This window comes from Sebastes fasciatus, chromosome 23, assembly GCF_043250625.1.
Source record: "Sebastes fasciatus isolate fSebFas1 chromosome 23, fSebFas1.pri, whole genome shotgun sequence".
Lineage (NCBI taxonomy): Eukaryota > Metazoa > Chordata > Actinopteri > Perciformes > Sebastidae > Sebastes > Sebastes fasciatus.
The window spans coordinates 12,956,925-12,974,232 of NC_133817.1; the positions used below are offsets into that span (position 1 = coordinate 12,956,925).

Here is a 17,308-nt window from a genome sequence, read left to right on the forward strand (position 1 = left end):
TCTGAATCCCGAGAAACCCGTTAAAGCATTTCAAAGTTTCACATTCTCCCAGACGTCATGTCTCGCTCTACACACACACACACATGAACTTGAACATTTGGATGTAAACAGTTAAGGTATGATACCCTGCAGTTATCTACACTCTCATGCATGTTTTATGCTTTTGCACCTTTATATGCATGCAGAAACATCTCCCCTTTGGCAAGGAGGGCTGTTTCCCAGGAATGAGCTCAAGGCAGATCTGAAGGAAGCACCGTCGCACACACACTCACACACACGTTTCACATCCATCATCAAAGCTTTGGTGTTGACAGGCTTATTTACTCAATAGGACAAAAGCTCAATCTCTATCTATATATATCTCTCTGTTGCATCCTTCCTTTCTTCTCTCTTTCTCTCATTTTTCCTGTTTTTGTTTTATCTATTTACGCCCACATACAATCACCGATTCAGCTCCAGGCAGCGATTTATGATGGTGTCTATTTGTGTGTGTGTGTGTGTGTGTGTGTGTGTGTGTGTGTGCAGCTGTGTGTACTTGCACAACCCCAAGTCAAATCCACTGAGTCCCTCCTTCTGTGTTTGCACATGCATGCACACACACACATGGAGACACATGCGTTGATAGATGTGAGAACACGCTGTGAAGCTGTGTCACTTTCCCTGAAGGACGTGTGTGTGTGTGTGTGTGTGTGTGTGTGTGTGTGTGTGTGTGTGTGTGTGTGTGTGTGTGTGTGTGTGTGTGTGTGTGTGTGTGTGTGTGTGTGTGTGTGTGTGTGTGTGTGTGTGTGTGTGTGTGTGTGTGTGTGTGTCTGCGTCTGCAGCCAAAAATTCAGAATAAACATATGATGGAGGATGGTGGCAAATTGTGACGCAGGAGCAGTCACTTTCAGTTTCACACCACCTTCATGATTGAGCTGTAAGAATTAAAACAGAAGGAGTTATTGTATTTGAGAAAGGAACTTCTGCTGAAGGAATTATGAGGATTTAATAAAGTTTTGTGGCAAATTTTTAGTACTTAAAAGATGCTTCTAGACTGTCTCTAAATGTGCGTCATGAGGCATACATCTTGGCAAACCTTGCTTTTCTTCCACATCCTTGTATATTGTATTGACGGTAGTTTCTCAAGGTTATGATTACATCATCAATGGACTATTGCTTTCTGTTGCAAAGAGGATGTGCCCATCTTGCTGCTGTTTTTCTGCAAGAACTTATTTTTTTCGCTTTATTGAAGAAGTGAGTCAGATCTCATATCACAGGCATCATATCTTCTAGGATTGGGAATCCCCAGAGGCCGCATGATACGACATTATCACGATACGACATTATCACGATACGATCTTACTGCGATTTTAAAACACTTTGCGATATGCGGAGTATTGCGTCTAGCGAATTAGCGAATTAAAAATTAACTGTTTAAAACAGCTACATGACGAACCTTTAATATGTGCATGCGCAAGTGTCATAGCTTTAGGCAAACAACAAAGAAAAGCAAAAATGTAAAGAGACAACAGCTGAGATCAAACCTACGACTACATACACATACTTCAAAGCCAGGTGTCCAAATGCTGCTGACCAGAGAGCAAAGCAATCTTGGTTTCAAGAGCCTCTCTTCACAACACTTACAGTAAGTTGACATTAAAAAAGACACTTGCCCAGTGTCCTTTGTCACTTAGTTAGTTGTCTTATGAAGATAAATACATTATGATTATAAATCACTTGTATTATATCACTAAGAGGCTCCACTTGTTGAGTTAATACAAGAGAACTACTTTTTTATATCCGGTGTTCTCAAACGTTTTGAGGCCAGGGACCCCTTACAGAGTCGAACAGTTTCCACAGACCCCCCCTCATAATCGTAACACAGATTAAAGCATAATGCTAACTGCCATTTGTACTCTTACATGCCATAGGAGCTGTGTGTATTCTAAAAAGTTTCAACCTAAATACTTCAGACTTGTTTCATAATGATAAACAGAACACATTTCAATTCAAAATCATGTTAATATCACTTCAATTTCAATTTATATCCTACATTTCAAGTAATTGATCTTAAAAGCTTTCAGAAAATGAACAGTAGCAAGACTGGAATAGTCCTAATAAATCCAGATGTTTAAACAACGTACCGGTCTAAAACTGACTAGTGTCTGATTAGTGCTTCAACTTAAAAATAATGAACTTATTGCCGTGTGTCACAATCATATCAGAGCTTCTATTGGCCCAAAGCTAACGTGGGTGGGAGTAATGGACACAATATGCTTTGTTTTATTGCTGCAAACGGTCCCAATGTGTAGATAAACACTTTTTAATGATGGCACACATTTATAGTAGATTATTTCGCCGACCCCCTGACAGATTGCCGAGGACCCCATTTTGAGAGTCACCGTTTTGTATCATGCAAATCCTCCCTAAACATCCTGGCACATTAAATGTAAAGGAGCTCCCATCTAATTAAATCACAGGAAACTGTATCATTATCCGTGTCATTATCCAAAACATCATCAACAGCCAACACATTTTTTTTCTTTTGTGACTTTGTTCTTAGAGAAAGGAATCGTGGGAGTTGTGAGAAATCACACCTTCAACTACATTCAAAGTTAAAACAACAACAAACGCTGGTTTTCTTTCCTGTTTTTTTTGGTTTGGAACGTGATAACGGATCATTCATATACTGCATCTTTAAGCAACAATCCCTCCTCGGCAAATATATGACTCTGCTGTTACTGACAGTGATGTCATCCTGTGTGTGTGTGTGTGTGTTAAAAGTCCGGCTGGATCTCACCATAATTGGATGATATTCTGGCATCTGATAGGAACCATTTAGGCAGGTGGCAGCTGACCGAAAGCCACTGTTATGAGTGTGTATGCGTGTGTGTGTGCGTGTTAGCAACTCTGACAACAGTATTTTCGGAAAGGTGTGCGTGTTGCGTCTCCTCCAGTTGATTAAGACAGATGCTTCCTCCCTCTGAAATTTATTCGGGCTACTTCAGCATTTCCTTCTCCTTTCTTCCCTTCTTCTTTTCTTCTTCTTGTGTTTTTCTTCCTACCCTCTGTTAAATGATCATACGCTGGGGAAATTAGCTCTGACACTCGGTTCTGCTCTCAGCCGCACACACAATCATGTGTGTTAAAAAACCTGAGACAGACATCAAACTGCACGGGGCAGCTATAATATATTCCTGCTGCGGTTGCTGCTTGTCAATTTAGAAAATCCTCTCCTCTCTCCCATACTAACACACCTCTGTGATTGCTCTATTACGCGAGCGGCACATTAGGTGTTGAGCCAAACTGTCTTTTTCATTTCTCACTTTACCCCCAAAATTGCACTAAGGAGTCATTTTTATGCCAATATAACATAAAAGTTAGTTGGCTGGTGCAGCGCTACAGTAACATTAAATCTTCTCCCTTCATAACTGAAGCGACTGGGAAAAGTTTCAAAACGATAATTAGGAAGGGAGCACAAGGCGCACTAGCGTCAGGACTGGGATTATGCTGCACAAGCTCTTTAGTGTTATTGTTTTTTTTTGGAACTGAAACACAGGTTTCCGGCTACTTCAGTTGTTTTAGGATGCCTGACGTGTCTCTCTGCCAAGTCATGGCATGACGATGATCACCAAATTGGACTTGAGCCCTTTTTCCTTTCACATGTGCTGGCTTGGTTTCACTCGGTTTGCGCGTCAGCACAGCACGGAAGGGATTTGCATCTCCATTACAACGCGGCTACCCGCTTGAGGGTGTGTGTAACCATGGCCAAAGGAGCTGCTGTAAAACGGTGGATAAACATGTTTAATTTCCTATATTCTTCACAATAAATGTCCATTGTTATTTTTTGCTGCTTGTTCTCTTCCTCCCTGCAGTATTAGTTGACTTGTTTTTATTGAAGAATAGCCGCTAACAAAGTCAATTCGGTGATAAACATATTTAATTTCCAATAAATTCTTCGCAATAAAAGTCCCCGTTATTTTGTTATTTATAAGCTTTTATTATGAAGCAGCAAAATCAGGACATGTTGGGATTTTATTGTGAAGAGTTTATAGGAAATTAAATGTTTATCTCCGAATTAGCATGCTTTGTTTAATTCTTAATTAAAACAACTATACTGATACTGCAGAGAGAACGAGTACAATTGGGGGCATTTATTGTGAAGAATTTAGGGAATGAAATGTGTTTATCCATCGTTTTACAGCTGCTCCTTTGGCCATGGTTACACACACCGTAGCCCTGTTGTATTGGGGATGAAATCCCTGCCGTGCTGGACTGACATGCTGACATGCTGAGCCAGCACATGTGTTTGGAAAAACCCTATTTGGCTCTACTCTGGTCCATCTCGGTTGCGGCTTGGCACATCTCGGTGCGCTAAAACTGGTAATGGAAACACAACTCAACACAGCATAGTTTGACTCGGCGCGGCCAGAAGTGCCAGTAGAAGAGCCCCAATAGTGACCATCTTGAAAGAAATGTGATGTCCAGTCTGATCCTCCCGGCTTTCGGATGAATCCCTGACAGCTCTGGGTCTAATGTACAATGACATAAAACACAATACTGTAATGAGACCAACAAAACAAATCTCTTCTCTCTCTCTCTCTCTCTCTCCAAGGTCACTTGTCCCATGTAACGGTGAATGAGGGGGAGCACGGTAACCATGGCAACTGCTCGACGGGCCCCACTCCAGACTGCTCCCCGCCCTCCCCCGACACGGCCCTGAAGAACATCGAGAGAGTCATCCGCCCACAGGTGAGTTCGCACACACAGACACACACACACACGCAATAATGAATGTGTTGCAGAGGCACCTGATGCATTATTGAACATCACAGTATCCACCTACAAGTGGCTTAAACAGCTGCACCCACCCACACACACACACACAATGATAAACATCTCAAAAACCCAGGTGTGCCCCGTATCTAGAGCTCGACCGTGCTTATTGGTTCACTGTGAAAGAAACTCTATTACTCTGGATGTAAACACAAACAGACAACTTCCTGATCAATGCGAGGCAAAGGCTGCATCTCACACAGTTCTCCATCAACGGCACCCACGAACCTCCTCAATCGTGGCTTTGAAACATTGTGGTCTGCAGCCGCCCCAGCTGGACGCCTAGGTTACCTCCAGGCCCATTACTTCCTCTTCCACCTCCTTCAAAAACAGTGTACAGCGGTGACATGAAGCCACTGTGAAAGTTCTAACAAAGAGACATTACGATCAGCTTTTACCAATTTCGATGTAAATTTGTCTCCACTAGCCAAAATTGTGTCCGTTTTCATCGAACCCCTGATGCTGTTTGGTTTGGGCAGTTGTGAACGCAGTAATCGTACTCTGTTGTGGACCAAAACAACTGTTCTTAGACCGCTTGCGAGAGGTTTACACAGGCTGCCTGTGCGGGCATTTGTTGAGATGAACACAGGTAAACGACAGGTTAACATGAGTGGGAGAGGACTGACCTGGACTTCTACATAAGTCCAATGTTTGTTTGACATCAGGGGCAGAAAGAACCTACAGAATATGCTAAATAAAGTCCACAAAAATAGTGACGTTTATAAAGTACTTCGAGATAAAATTTGTGCGCACAGTCGATCAGTGCCAAGTCGAACTGCAAAATATTTGACAGCAATATTTCAAAGTCTTTGATTCCCTGCATAGAAGTGGCAGCTCTCGAGACAAAAAAGATACATTTCTTCCTTTGTAGTTTTTTTATTTGTAATGTTATTAGGGGACATGATTGAATTTACTGTGTTATGAATTGATTCAGAATCATAAAAGCTAAGAATCTCGATTCTTACAATAATACATTTTCTTCATTTTAAACTCAAGTCACATAGTAGTTGGTCATCATCTAAAACGTTTAATTGATTGTGTGAAATCTGACATTGATAACTTGGAGTATATAGTATCCAAGGTGATCCATATTGAGAAACTAAATCCAGCAGTCTGTTAACATTCAGTGTCCAGGCAGCCTGAAGCGAAGGTGGGTTCATCATCTGCTGCTGAAATGATGATACAGAAATGACTCATACTGCATATTTGTGTGGAATCTAATAAAAATGCTGCATTAGGATTATTTTCAGGGGAGGAACCTCCTGGGCAAGCGGAGTAGTGTTAAAGAAATATGCAATGAATATGCTTCAGTCTCATCATATAAGAAATAGACAATATATTCTGAAGCCTGTTGTTATGCTCAGGAAACTTCACCGTCTCTGTTACTTTGGTAACGGACTTGTGCAACAACAACAGAATAGATTAACAAAGTGTCACTGATCATGAATAACCTCAAATCAGCACCCAGCGATTCAAATGCAACAACAAATCAACCTCCGTAGTGACTCCAGATTAATTTAGTCCTCTCGCTTCTGTCACCGGGAAGATGGCATCAGACACACGAGCTCAGAGCCAACGTTTTGCACCTTGATAATTAAAGTCAGTTGTTTTCTCAGTCGGCGGATGATGCGTGACACAACACTGAAAAAAATATCAATCTGAAGTGCTTGTTTAGTCTGGCGATGAATCATAAAATATTAGTTTCACTGAGGTCTGACAGTGGGGTGACACAATTATCTTGTAAATCAATCTTTTTTTCAAGAAAATCCTTCAAGTGTTGCACTTGTTTTTCCCTTTTTTTTTATTAAAGGTGCTATTGATGACATTGATAACATTCAGCCACTGGATGTTGCATTCTCCCTCCCCGGTTCCATTACATTTACTTCACAACAAGTCGTTGCCAGGCACTTTTCGTCAATCTCAGCCATTTATCTGTTTTTTCCACACTGACTGACGACCCAGAGATCCCTCGTGATGCCAACGTTGTTTTACTATAGGCTCACAAGCCAGCTTATAAGAAATGGGAACCAATCATCAGACATATTTCACAGAGATAAACAAAACATTCATTTTGAACCCGCCAACATTTTAAAAATGATTTATTATTATTAATTACTTAATACTTTTTTCAGGAAAAGCCTTCTAAAGTCTTTGTGGATGTACTACTTTTTTTAAAATATTTGTCTACATAAAAATATTATCAATAAGACCTTTAAGAAAATAAGAGTTTTAGGGGGAGTAGGGCTGTCAATCGATTAAAATATTTAATCGTGATTAATCCATAGATTGTCCATAGTTAATCATGATTAATCATTTAAAAAAAATGTTATCTCTTCAAAATGTACCTTAAAGGGAGATTTGTCAAATGTTCTGTAAAGGGGAGACTCGTGGGTACCAATAGAACCCATTTTCATTCACATATTTTGAGGTCAGAGGTCAAGTGACCCCTTTGAAAATGGTAATGCCAGTTTTTCCTCGCCAAAATTTAGTGTAAGTTTGGGAGCGTTGTTTAACCTCCTTCATGACAAGCTAGTATGACATGGTTGGTACCAACGGATTCCTCAGGTTTAAAGCCAGTATCTTCACTCTAGCTTCAACCTCCCAAAGATTGATTGCATTAATGCGTTACAGAAATTAGTGGCGTTTAAACAAATTTGCGTTAGTGCATTATTATAGCGTTGACTTTGACAGCTCTTAATTGAGACTAAATGGCTGGCAAAGATAGACGTCACCTCACAACTTCACTTGTCTCTCTGAATGTCCTTTACTCACCTCACATGTTCTTTTCCTCCCTTGTTTCCTTACCTCACTTCCTCTCCCATCCCCCCACCCCCCACGTCATCATGGGTCTATCTTTGGCATGTTAACTAACTAATGTGTGTTGAGGGACCACATGCGGTGCCCAGCGGGCTGCCGCACAGCTTGAAGCGCACATAATCAAGGAGCACCAGAGTTCAAATTTATAGCTCCTAATTAATTCTCTCGAATTCATTTCATTTCATTTTAGTGCTCCCGCTGGCGATTTCCTCAGTTGAACACTGTACGCCGAACACTACGCAGGCTAACAGACACTCACATGACGGTTGCAGCATGTATAGAAGAGTCTGGTATAGTGCTGTAGTCCCTCCTGTTGTCTGTATTAGAATATTAATGTGGGGCTTTCAGGCTTCCGGAGGGGGTTTACAGCCAAAGTATGGATTCAATTTTAAACACGGTGATACAGTGTAGGGATGATTTGATCAGATGGTTTACTGCCATCTTGCAAACAGTTATATAACCCACTTTATTAAATCATATCTAGAAATTTAATTTCTCAGATAGGTTGCTTTGGACAAAATGTAATAATAATCTGATGGAGCTCTCTTTAGGGACCTTGATATTAAAATTTCATAGGTACGCTACACACAAATTGTTGATTTAATGATTCTATTTTATACTCATTTGTAATAATTCGATATTCAATATTATTCCCTTATCCTCTACTTCCACGTATCACAAAGTGATATGTACGTGTATGATGTAACCTAATGTAGCTCTCAATGACTACGTTTACATGCACACTATTACTCCACTGTTATTGCTCATATGACAAGTTTTCTGATTAAGACATGTGGGATGTGCCGATATTATTCAGGTTTTAGATGCATTCTTTAGACATGTATACAGCGCATTCAGAACATTCGTCTAAATTGGGTTTTTTTATGGCAGTTTGCGACACACGGTCTCTTGCCTGTAAACCGTCTGTTTCACCGACGGTTTGCAGAGATTCATGACCCAAAGAAAAGCCCACATTTCTGGTCAGAAAGAGAAACACACCTACTTTTAAACATTATGAAAGACATGGCTAATAACCGTTTTTTGGAAATGAGCAAATATCACAACACCGACCTTTTCAAGCAGGCGATTGAAGGAGTGAAAGAGGGAGGTCCGCCACCAGTTACGTTAATCGGAGTATGCACGGCTGCATGTAAACGGGAATATCGTGGAATATTCATTTTCATTAGCCATGTAAACAGCTTAGTAGGAATATTATCTTTTTCAGAATAAGGGCAAAAACGAATATTTTGTGCACGTAAACGTAGTCAGTGTCTCATTTTCTACCTTTTATGTCACATTTACAGTGATAATAAATACTACTGATATTTAGTTTGATAATGTTGCTGGTTATTGTGATATTAATGTTTCCTCATATTGACCCCTAATTCTCAGTAGCCAACACTAGATCCAGTAACTAGCAGAAGTGAGCTTATAGATTCGTGTGTGGCAAAAAATATCTTCATTTAGCACTAAGTCTTACATTTCTTTAAACAAGTAATTTGCCAGTTTAATTTTTACCCATTTATCTATTGCACATCAAGACATTTTTCTAGAATAGACGAGACTTAAAGCAAGTAGACTTGTATGCCCTTATGGTATCATTCTCTTTGAATCTAAGCAAAATATCATTTGAAGACTGGTGTGAGACTTCCTACTTTGCAGTGTGTAAACCTCCCTCCCCCCTTTGACAAGGCTCCCCACGGCTGTTGCTGTGAATAAAAATGTGTACTTCTGAGTGATTCTGCTCCTTTAAATCCGGGTTTAAAGGAAATTATTCAGCATTCATGCTGCTAATGCTGCTGCGGTATTGACCGCACGCCAGTCGCCGATAAAAAAAAACACATGTGATGACTTTGTAAAAGCGCGAAGAGATCACACAGGCTGTGTTGACGGAAATCCACGGGCTTAATGTTTGGGTGGTTTTTATTTATTCATCGCTCGCTTCTTGTCCAAACTGTCAGCTGGACATGTTAGATCTCCACGAGCTCTTGATCACACTCAGGGGCAGATGGGATGTGAAACACAGAAAGAATGGGGGAATAATCAGATGGATGAAAAGATGCAGAGAGCACAAGACGGACAGAGATGCACACTGCATCATGGGGTTACCATTTTCATACCCACCGGCTCAGTGTCCTACTTTGCTGCTTCTGTGTGTGTGTGTATCCGTCTTTACAGTGAATTATAATAACCATTACTTGCCTACGAGAAATTCCTAGCTACAGTCAACACATGATAGAACTCGTGTTTGCACCCGCAAAGGGTGAAGCTGGTATCTCGGCCAATCACATGGTCACAATAAGACATTACACACACAGATAGACAAATGCACCTGTGCACTAGCTCTCTTGTACTTCTATTTTTGTGAGGACTGATTTCTATTTCTAATATTTAGTGTGGCGACATTGATATAAATATTAGAAACACCTCTCAGTATAACACAATACAATTCAACAGCAACTCAAACTGCAAACTCCAAAATGACTAAAAGCACCTCTCTCAAAAAATGTCAACAAAGATGAGCATTATTTATTTCAGGGTTGTTGTAGTTCTACACTATTTAGCAAACCGTAATCAAATATTAGTAAATTGTATATTTTTTGGGACTATAAGAGACATATAGTGTATCACTACGCTTCAGTGGTGGAATGTAACTATATAAGTATAAGTATATCTACTCAAGTACTGTACTTACAGTACAATTTTGCGGTACTTGTACTTGAGTATTTCCATTTTATACTACTTTATACTTCCACTCCACTACTATTTGGAAGCTGAAATTGTACTTTTTACTCCATTGCATTTATTCTGATAGGTTTAGTTACTTTGCAGATATTCAGGTTGTTACTTTCTGAATCTATTTTATGTTAACAACAAACTCTTATAAGACAGGGAAACTGTGTCACCTTTCTGACTTCCTACTTCCAGTAGGCTAGTTATAGTTTATGCAAGTGCTGTCCACTGGAATGGACAGGATTTCAGCACACGCTGCAACGGTCATCCTGCTCACAGAAGAATTGCGGCTAGCAACAGGCACAACATATTATGTTTCCTTGTCTTATATGTGTTTATTATTAACATAAAATAGATTCAGAAAGCGACAGCATGTTTATTTATATTGCAAATGTTGTTGAAATTCATTCATATCGCCACTGACAGGCAGTTGCTGTTTTACCGTGATGACGCTACCACCTAGTTGTTTACCAGCGCGCCCTCGCAATATGCGTGTAAATGAGCAAGTTGAAGTATTTTTTTTTGTCATGTTATATTTAAAAATGGCCGTTGTTCCCCTTTAAGTATGTTTTGACACTAATACTTGTGTTTTTACTTAAGTAAGATTGTAACAGAGCATTTTTAAACCGTAGTATTGCTACTTCTACTTAAGTAAAAGATCTTCGTACTTCTTCCACCACTGCTATCCTTTCTATGGTTCGAAGCAAAGGATTACAGCATTACTGTGTGTGCGTGTGTGAATAGAGAACAGCTTCTGTTTGTCGTTGCTTTCCAAGTGTGACTGCATGCCATAGCGTTGCCACACACACACACACACACACACACACACACACACACACGGAGATATGAATGCATATGCAATGCATTGCACACATTCAGATCTACTGTCACACATGAACACGTTGTTACATACAGTATGTATTAACACACACCAGAATGTACACAGTGACAATCTGGTAAAGGAGATAGCGTTCCTGACAACACACAGACACACTCAGACACATACTCATAGTGGAGATCAGATAAAGCAGGCTAACTGGTTTCTGATGTGTTATGGAGGGGCGGAGATAATAGATATTTTTCCCATATAGAGGTTGAGAGGATGCAGAGACGCACACACACAAAGCACTTGATCTTAAATGTACAGACTAGGACACAGCTGTCACATAGGAGAGTGTATAAGAGCTTTAAGAAGCAGACTAACAACCAGTTTGTTTGTTGAAAATCCCCCCTGGAGGATCTTCTTAAAGAAGCTGCATGACTCATTCTCTCAACTCCCCAAATTACCGCGGTCAAAGTGCTCTTGACCAAGACACTTAAAGACCGTTATCAATCTCAATCAATGTCGCCTCAATGGGAAAAAAAAAGGCTATCAATTTTGGTGTTTCTTGTAGTAGAGGTGGTTTGTTTTGACCAGCACAGATCTCGTGAACTTAAAGGTTATATTTGTAATTTTAACATCAGCGTAGAGTAATTTTGAGATGACAGCATAATTATAGTAAACAAAGGAAGACGATCACAAAAAAAGGCTTCCAGTTCTCCACAAGCTCAAATATATACTGTTTAAACTACACTACTGGGACAGATCTCAATGGGAATCTCTTAAAGATTCAAAACAGTAAAAGTGATTGTTGATATTAACATTAAAACAAATGACTCATCTAAATATAATGTCATAAAATTGCTAGTATTACCGATCCCACTGAGAATCAACACCTTGTTCTGCAATTCACAAGCTCACTGAGGCTATTTGTGGGCAACATGCTAGAACGAAATGGCTAGTGAACAAGTAAACAAGCAGCTGGTAAAGAAAGTTAAACATCTAAAATACATAAATACATATTTTATTTTGGGAGTAGGTTGAAATAAACGTGAATCTTGAACCATTTGAAACTCCAGTGGGATGTTTGCGATCATGTTAGCCATATGTACTGGCGCTGTAAAGTGTATTGCTGTATATCAAGTAACGCTGAAACAAATAGTTGATTAATACCTTAGTTGATTGACAAAACAATTTGGATAATCTATTAATTGTTTTAAATAATTTATCAGACGGAAATGCCAAGCATTCTCTGGTTTCTGCATCTCAATTATGAGCTACCCTTTTCTGTTTTATATAATTTTGAAACAAATATCTTTGTATTTTGGGCAAAAGAAATAATTGGAAGATGATGAGCTCTGTGACGTTTTGATAGATATTGTCCTTATTTTTGATTAACAATTAATTGAGTCGAAACACAAATCAAGAGATGGTAACACTTTATTATAACCATCATTTATAAATGTTAAATTGATAGGTAATTGAACTTAGTTAATAATTATTTTAGTGTTAACAAACAATGAAATGATTAATAATGTTTACAAATTATTACTAATGTTAACAATTCTGTTTCTATTTTATCATTAGTTTGTCTAATACAAAATAATTAGTTTATAAATCATATATTGTCTAATCAGCTATGATACAATATATAATTTATAAACTAATCATTTCACATTAGACAAACTGATGATAAAATAACAGAAATAATAGCATTACTAATAATTAGTAAACATTAATTATCATATCCATTGTGTGTTAACACTAAAATAACTGTTAACTATAGTTAAATTAACTATCAATTTACCATTTATAAATGATGGCTATTATAAACCCAAGAGATTCATAATGAATTATGTAAAACCATATCAAGCTGTATTGCTGTTATATAACCATTATTTAATCAGCGTTTCCCTGTATTTCCATTAGAGGAAACTTGTCTTATTATAAACCTGCTTTCCTGACAGAAAATCTCCCGATTCTTTAATACATCACGCGTCCGCAAGACAGATCACTAATCACTTTGGCAGTTCGAGCTCATTAATCCGTTCACACTCATCAATCAGTTAGCCAGTGGGGTTGTGTTTGTGCTGAATACACAGACAGTCACTTGATGATCCCTTTCCGACAGTGTTGCTCCAGTCTGTTAATCTTCCAAGATATTTGCTCAGATTTGTGGCGTAATTACAATACATATGTGCAACGTGCAGTTCCATGAATAGGACTGCATATTCGTGCCAGCTCTTTATCCAGTTTGTCCATATTGTGGACACATGCACACACGATCAATAAACAGTAATTATGGCAGATGTTTAAAGAGGGATGGGCAACAAAGGAGGGGTACTGTAGCAGGAAGCAAAAAAGATAATGCAGAGAAAAGGACCATAAGGTGAAGGAAAAGCAATATTAATTTACTTTCACGTACCTCGGTCAGCTCATTCCTCTCATCATAGCAGGCGGCTTTACGGCACTCCACCTGAAAGTTGCTGGGACAACTAATAGACCTTAATGTGTGTGTGTGGTTGTTAAAGAGGTTTGCTTTCCCAGCCAGCAGGAAGCCTGTGTGGCCCCCAGAGGAGAGACGTTGGGTCATACACAGCTAATTAAACTGACTCAAGCTAATGCTAAAAGCTCTCCAGTGGGAGTTGCACATCTGAGCTGTTTCCTGGTATTCGCCACCTGTATTAAAAGGATTTGTACGTAGCGTTTTGATGATCTCAATAAATCATGCAGTTCATTCACCTCATTAGTTGTGAGCTGAGACTACTGCTAGCTTTTATACTGCCCCCTGCACTGCATTTTAAATTGTGTGCCACTATACTGTTAATTTGGCGGGAAAACTGCTTTATGACATATAACGAACAGAAGTACTTCTAGTTGAAACTTCTTGAGGGACGAGACAGTAGGAGTAAATGAACCCAATGGAGTGATGGTAGGTAATGGGAGGGAAGACGATTATAGTGGCAGAAAATATTATTTTTGAGTGTGGAAACGATAACAAAAACAAGCTGTTTGCTCTGAGGTTGCAATCTAGAAAACCTCCAGTGATTTGAATTCAGCACTCAGAAGCCAGACTAACCCGAAAATGTCTGAAAAAGTCCAAAACTGAAACTGAACTTCATGATTCACATGTTTAATATCTTAAATAATACTTGATTTCTGCAACTTCACAGGCTATTTCTTGTCTTAATTCTATTCAGAAACTGACTTATTTGGACTATTATTTAGTTTAAACTCAACAATGTGATTGGAAACCAATGTTCTTCCATGTGTGAAAATCTGCAAAAGACCAGTGATAACCCAACAAAGGTCCATGTTGACATCTCTGTATAAGTGAGCACTCGTCAGTCATTTACAATCTGACACCTCCCAAAGAAAAGGCTAATTGAGTTCTTGATGATCAGATTTGTAAGGTTAAAGAAAAGTGGTTTTGATTTAGAAAAGCTACCTGACCTGACCCCTCGATAGATATTGATTTAGTATTCCAGCAGTAACCCACAATTTCTTCAAGAAATCAGGCCGTGCTGAGGCAATAAAACTGACTTAATATATTACCCTGAGTGCCTCCACTACGGCATTTCATCATGACCAGCTGAGAGAGAGTTTAGATTGTAGGAATATTATATTTACTTACTTACCTTTGTGTTTCCAACAGTTAACAAAAAGGAAAAAAGAGCTTCTTTAAACCAGAATTTCTGTCAGTCAACGTCAGCTTTTCTGCCACTAGAGTGGACAGAGGACGTGTCTGGAAAGGCACGGGCACACACACACTGCTGCATGCACCATGTTCGAGCCTTCAGGGGTGGGGGGGCACTATATATGTTAATGTCACTGAAATTGTCTCAAAGTGTGTCAGTACCTGAGAGGCTCACCTGAGTGAAACTTTCAAAAAATGTCTTGTGGAGAATAATAGAGAGGCAAAGTCCCGCCCCTTCCGGTGGACCCCCATGTGATCTAGTTGTTAGAGTTGCAGTTAAAAGTTTGTGTTGAGTTTGTTCTTTTTCCTCCCTGCTGTTGACACATCAACACGCTCTGCGCTTCTCAGCTTTTCTGTTTTGTTGTTTGTGTTTACATCTTTCTGAATGTGTGAAGCCACCAAAATAAAGACAAAAAAGGGAGAATGGAAAAGAAGTTAAAAAAACGCTGTCTACAAAAAGATGCTCCATGCGCGGCATCATTAACTCGTGGCTACTGCTAACAGAGGAGAAGTTGCTCCAACACCTGAAAAATATAAATTAAAATCATTATGATAATCACCTTTCAGTCCCCTGCTCATGTTAAATTACTAAATTAGTCAGCCAGTAAAGATATTTAAAGGAAATAGGAATTTTTAGTAATAAATAACCCACCCACCTTTGGTACAATCAACATATATTATCTTTGTTTATCATTGCTCCTACAGTTTGCAAGTTTCATTCCTCAACAGAGAACACCAACGTTCCCCAACTGATCTTTAAATCATGATAATTTCATAATTGATTATCCTGTTATTCGTAATTTAGCGCACAACTCACAGAACTGATCACTTTTCAATGCATGCAAGCTCTGCAGAGCACGTCTCGCCTCGTCTTAGGTGAGGAATTGCACTTTTCATCTAATGGGTGTGTCATTTATTCGCGCCCCGGCACAAACACACACACATTAGTGAGGTGTTAAATGGCATGTTTTCCCCCAGGGATGCTGTTGCAGCGGAGAAAATGTCTTTTGCTGTAGTTTAGTCAAGCATGGAAGACCTGCCTGTGTGTCTGTGCTCATTAATCCCCTTCCAATCGGCCATGACATGTTCATTAGCCTGCTGCCCGTTTGCATTGTTAACGCTAGGCCTCAGCCATGAGCTGCAGTATGTGTCAGTGTGTGTGTGTGTGTGTGTGTCTGTGTGTGTGTGTGTGTGTGTGTGTGTGTGTGTGTGTGTGTGTGTGTGTGTGTGTTTATATGCATGTGCGAGCTCTTAATAAGCACGAGTCCAGAGAGAAGACGCCTTTAGTTGTTAAAGACGAAGCCTAAGCCAAACACACAGAGATGAGAAAGATGAGTCCCGGATTAAAGAGCTGCTTAAAGGACAAATAGAAGAAGTTGAATTTGCCTTTAAACTCATTAAACATTAGATGTCTCACAAAAGAAGACACGCAAACAAACACAGCATCAGCCTCCCACTTTGAAACACCACAGAGTCTCATTACAGCAGTTCCATCATTCTGGGCTGATTGCTGTTTCATCTCATTTATTCCGGGTCCTTTTTTGTTCGTTGTTAAGCCTGCGGCAAAGTAAACACTACAGGTTCTGTTTCCACTGCGTGAAGCGGTTCAATAATAGTAGGTTTGACAGATTTATTTGTTTTTACCAAAGGTCATGAATGCTTTTGATTACAAAGATCATAAGACATACAATTATTTGTAACATGACAATAAAGAAAGAATGATAAAAGTTCCCTCCCTTTGCCAAATCAGGGTGACTCCCTGTCAGCTTCATACATCATCGTCTTATTCCCCGTTGCCTGTCTGTTCTATTGTGATCTTGTTCGGTTGATGCATTGGTCCTTTAAACATCCCCAGTCTCTGTGGGACGGTGCTGCTATGCTGTTATTCCCCCCGGATTAACTCTCCACATAAAAAAAAAATAGTCGATGTTAGTGCTGCGCCTGTGCTGCATTCTGGTCCTTTGAGGCTGCTGTGTTTGAGACTTTTAGTCGCTGTGCCTCTAATATACTAGATTTCTCCATGTATGGGGATTAATAATGGTGAATCCTGGAACACACTGTCTTTGATTGACTGATACCAAACGGTGTGTGTGGAAATGTCTTAGTTTGTCCACTCATTCACAGAGAAAAACACACAGTAGAACAAGTGACCATTCTTGCCAAGAGTTATAGGAGATCGATATCACTTGTGTCTGTCCACTAAATATGAAGCTACAGCCAGCACTCGGTTAGCTCAGCTTAGTATTAAGACTGGAAACAGCTAGCCCGGCTCTGTCCAAAGGTAGCAAAATGCGCTGACCACCACCTCTAAAGCTCACTATTCTTGGCCGAAAGAATAATTGTTAGTATAATTCCCTCTCTATTATCTATATTAACTATTATTGATGTGAAAACATCTCCTTCAAACAACTGGATTTATTCAAGTT

The 17,308-nt window shown here is 39.5% G+C and overlaps 1 protein-coding gene across 6 annotated transcripts in view; it reads left to right on the forward strand.

The window, feature by feature from the left end:
- Positions 1–17,308, forward strand: part of anks1b (ankyrin repeat and sterile alpha motif domain containing 1B) — a 248,195-nt gene that overhangs the window by 138,505 nt on the left and 92,382 nt on the right. For all 6 annotated transcript variants that reach the window (XM_074625196.1, XM_074625198.1, XM_074625197.1 and 3 more), the window contains one exon: positions 4,595–4,731. In XM_074625196.1, the coding sequence (XP_074481297.1) occupies positions 4,595–4,731 (137 nt within the window). The remainder of the gene's footprint in view (positions 1–4,594; positions 4,732–17,308) is intronic.